At 40.7% G+C, this 4,840-nt stretch overlaps 1 gene segment (V, D, J or C); it reads right to left on the bottom strand.

Annotated features, from left to right (window-relative positions):
• Positions 1 to 427: 427 nt before the first annotated feature.
• Positions 428 to 3,320, bottom strand: LOC146892232 (T cell receptor alpha variable 22-like). The segment is given in 2 exon segments: positions 428 to 2,796; positions 2,977 to 3,320. Coding segments are annotated over 2 exon segments (576 nt in total).
• Positions 3,321 to 4,840: the final 1,520 nt, after the last annotated feature.

Raw genomic sequence — 4,840 nt, 5'->3', positions numbered from 1 at the left:
GCACTGCCCCTCTGTGGACAAATAAGGTCTTCACACTGAACAGTGTCCTGAGATTAGAAGATAAAGCTTTAAAGAAAGAAAAGGCATGGAATCTTTTGCCGGTGCAATATTTTTGATATTGAAAGTAATTGTGTCTATGTTGAGGTCCTCATGATTCTCTGTCTTTCTATTGTTCCTAAAACTACTTCAATCTGGAGACTGAGAGAAGCCATTCACAAGACATATAACAATGTCATTGTGATATAACAATGCTCATTATATACAGCAAAGGTTTATAAAATAGGCAAATATTTGAATTTCACATGGGTCATATTTTATTGACCCCATATATAGACTGTACACACAATTAGTAAACTATAAAGTTTATTTTCTTTCACTTTTATCATTTATTTCTTTGATTTTAATATAATCATAGTAGTTCCTTCTTCCAAAACTTTCTTTACATCTGTCTTTGCTTGCTTTCAACTTCAAGATCAATTCTTTCTTTAATGGTTATTGCACATACATGTATAAACATATGTTTCCTAAATATACAAATGTAATGCTCTTATCTGTACAATGTTACTTGTTTGCATGTTTTTAGGCAGTCCAGTCTGTATTGGATAACCAGTTGGTACACTCTTCCCAGGGAAAACCTATGTCTCCAACTATCAGCATTCCCTACCTGCCAGTAGCTACTAGGAAGAGGGCTGCTTCTTTGTCCTAGCCGCCCAGCTAGCTTAGCCCCAAAATAACCACACAGAGAAACTGTATTAATTAAATGACTGTTCGATCCATTAGCTCTAACTTCTTATTGGCTAACTCTTACATATTAATTTAACCCCTCCCATTAATCTTTGTGTCACCATGAGGTTATGGCTTACCAGCAAAGTTTCAGCATGTCTATCTCTGGTGGCAGATCCATGGCATCTCCCCCTCTGCCTTCCTTCTCACAGCATTCAGTTCTGTCTTCCCTACCTACCTAAGTTCTGCCCTTTCAACAGGCCAAGGCAGTTTCTTTATTCATTAATAGTAATCACAGCACATAGCGGGGACTCCCACATCACTAGCTCATGAGCTAGGACTGATACTTTGTGCTCTTTCCACATGAATATTTACATAGTAGTTAGTCTTTTTTAGCTCACATTTAGGCAGTCATGTCAGTGAAAGTTCTTGGGTGTGGATATTGACATTCCTAGGAGACACAATTTCACAGCACAGTCCTTGTCACTCTGGCACTGATCATCTTTCATCCCCTTTTCTTCAGGATTTCCTGAGCCTTAGATACAGGAGTTAGATTGCAGACATAGCCAGAGGGACTAGACTCCACCACCCTACACTTTGACTGGTTCTGGTTTCTGCAATGACCCTCGTTTGCTAGTGAAGCCATGGATCTTGGAGAAGAACCTACAACTACCACTTACTAAACCAGCACAATCTGTAACTAATCCTAATCATTTGTCCTCATCACATATACATTCCTTTGCATAGGGTCTGCTCATTTGACTCACTTTACAATGAATTATTCATTCTCTTTTATTGAGTTACAAGACTTTTTGAATATTCTCTTTAAACTTAGTTGAACAAGATATATTTGAGTTCTTTCTTATAGTTGCTGTTCTCTTTGTTTTCTTAAAGACATTTAGATCTCTGCCTAGAGGAGTTTGAAGCAATAATAAATAAAGTTAAATATATTAAAAGGGAAGTAAAAATAATGAATTAGAAGATTCTGTAGCTATAATTTACCTCAAATTTTTCTATAAATTCAATAAAATAATATTAAGACTTGAAGCATCATTTTTTTTATTTTAAATTGAATGGAAACCAGCTCACTGTGGGTGGCACCATTCTGTGGGACAGTATCCTAGATCGCATAAGAAAGCTTCTTAAGCATGAGTCTGTGAGTGAGTTAGCAGTAGAGTTCCTCCATAGTTTCTGTTATAGTGTTCTGCTTGAGTTACTGATGTGATGACCAACAATAATGGACTATAAACTCTAAGTAAAAGCTAAATAAATCCTTTCACATTCTATGTTGCCTTTTTCCAGAGATCTTTATCACCACAACAGAAAGGAAGCAAGAGCATCCAGCTATCTGCACTTTCTGTATCTTCCATGACTTGATATTCTTGCTGTTTCTGCAGCTTGTTTTCTCCTCACTAACTCAGACCCTGTCCACAGCAGGGTTACCTGGAAGCCTGCCTTTGCTTTAAAATACCTTTTCTCTTTATCCTTTGTGAGTTCAGCAGACTGTGATGTAAATGATCACATTGATTCTGCCCTCCCATCAACTTTTCTTTTAGTTCTAAGGAGGATATTTATGCTTCAAGAGGGAGTATAAATTGAGAATTGAAGGCAAAACCAAAGTCTTGAATATTTGGGACCAGGAGACTAACTGAGGTTACACTCTGCCACTGAAGGAAAGGGTTACTAAACCAGGCAGTTCTCTGTCATAGCTTCCTGAAGTCTTATGACTGGTTGGGCCACACCCACCCAGCTGAAGGTTTCTGTACTGGCTGCAGGTGTGTGGGGAGCACTGTGGATCCATAGCACAGAAATAAGTGCCTGAGTCTGTGGTCTGTGTGGAGGAAATGGACAAAGAGCTGCGGCGTTCCTGGATGACCGTCGTGGACTTCAGTCTTCCACTCTCCTTTGTTCCAGAAGGATTGTAAAACAGGCTGATGAGGTGTCCCCCAGGGCTCTGGTAAAACCATTGCATTTGGTTGGCAGTGGTGGAAAAGTTGCACTGCAGCTCTGCACTCTCTCCCTCCTGCAGAACCAGGGACACAGGACTCTGCTTCACTTGTTGCCCTTTCACCCCTGATTAGAAACAGAGAAAGAGACACAGATTGTGGTCATTAAGCATCCACAGAACCCTGAACACACCCCTGTGTCCTCTGAGAAGAAGGGAATGCTTCTCAACCCCTGAGCTGCTACCCCACCCTCCCAAGTGCTGAGAAGAACCATCTCTGTCCCTTGAATGTGGACCGCCACACTCACAGCAAACTTGGGTGCACAGCAGCCCCAGCAGAGAGCACAGCAGCCTCTTCATGGTGCTTGTCTGACTGTTGGAGACAGAAGCAAGTAACCAACCCCTGGGCTGTGATGTCAGGATGGCTGTTGAAGTGTCTTTCCTCCTGCAACCAGTCAGCTCCATCCAGGGACCCTCCCAGGTCAGATACTGCTTAGTTCCTTCCCTGCCTTCTGAGACTGAAGCTCCTCCCAAACCAGACCTGATTGAGAGTCTGACTGGAGCACAGGGTTATGTGAGATTCCCCTCTGTATGCTCCAAATGTGTTTTATTATCCTTAGTTTTTAAAGAAACTGTTTCTGTCGGTGGCTTAGTATACTAAAGTCGGGTGAGAAATCAGAACAGAGATATAGAGAGAAAGTAGGTGGAGTCAGAGAGATGTCATGAGACGTCATGTAGCTGCCAAAGTAGGAAGATGCCAGCTGCTAATGAGAACATTAGTGGTAGGCTACAGCTTCATGGCGATACACAGATTAATAGAAATAGATTAATTTAAGATGTAAGAGTTAGTTAAAAGTATGCCTAAACTATTGGCCGAACAGTATTGTAATTAATATAATTTATTTCTGTGTCATTATTAAAGTCTAGACAGCAGTCTCCATCTACATCAGTGTGTGGAGCATTTTGAGATAACTCTGGTGTTGTATGCAGTTTGGGATCCTGGAAGCAGTTTGGACCAGCCCCTCCCAAAGAGAACACGTCTCAGCTGTAAGAAGACCTGGCACACTCTAAGAAGCAACAGTTAAAGGTTTACTTCAGAAAACGGATGCATGTTCTGACTAAAGACCCTTTACTGGGGCCTGAGAGATGTCCCAGCAGATAAAGGTCTGTCTTTCCAGGAGGCCTTAGTTCCCTCCACAGCATCTATTTCAGGTGGCTCACAGCTGCCTCTAACTCCAACTCCTGGGGAACAAATTCCCTCTTCTGTCCTTCCTAGAACATGTATAAATGTACCAGACATTTACACAGATCCACTATCATAAACATTGAAAACAATCTTCACCTGTGAAATAACTGAAGTGAATTGACCGCAATAGGAAAAAGGAAAACAAACAAACAACAAAAATAAAACAGGAACATAACAACAGTGTAATGTAATGGTTTCATAGTTTTGGAATGCATTTTAAAATTGGAACACTTCTGCCGTGTCATGGTTTGTTCTAAATGTAGTTTAAAATATGACCACATAGGAAGGAAGTGGGTTGGGAAAGCTAATGCAGGAGTGCTGCATGCTCAGTGACAGGGCCAGCAGCTGCTATGCTGTTGCACATGGTGAATGCAGGGGGCAATGCTCTTGAGTTCATAGAAATAGAGAAATGCATTTCAAAATTTTCACCATAAAGATGACTGCCTGAGGAATGAGACTAGTTATAAAAAATAAGCAATTGCCTCAACAATAACTCACAGCAATGCCTTGTTTTCTTTGTATCGCCAGCTCCCAATAATGACACAGACATTTCTTATTAAGTATGAAATCTTGTCCTTATTTTTGGCTTATTCCCACCAGCTCTTAAAACTTAAATTAACCCATTTATATTAGTTTATGTTATGCCGTATGTCTCATTACCTCTCCTCCTTGTGTATGTCTGACTTCCTCTGCTTCTCACTGGCTAATCCTCTGCTCCAGATTCTTCCCTAAGTTCCTATCTGTGCCTAGAAGTCTTGCCTATCATCTTCTAAGCTATTGTCCTTCCAGCTCTTTATTAAATTAACCAGAAGGTTCCTTAGACAAGCAAGGAGGTTAAATATCTCTTCACACTGTGCAATCTAATATCCCGCAAAACACAGTCGACCTTATGCCTTCTCAGCCCACCATTAATTCTACAGCATTAG

This window comes from Myodes glareolus, chromosome 12, assembly GCF_982192425.1.
Source record: "Myodes glareolus chromosome 12, mMyoGla1.1, whole genome shotgun sequence".
Classification (NCBI taxonomy): domain Eukaryota; kingdom Metazoa; phylum Chordata; class Mammalia; order Rodentia; family Cricetidae; genus Myodes; species Myodes glareolus.
This window is presented reverse-complemented; position numbering and strand designations above follow the sequence as displayed.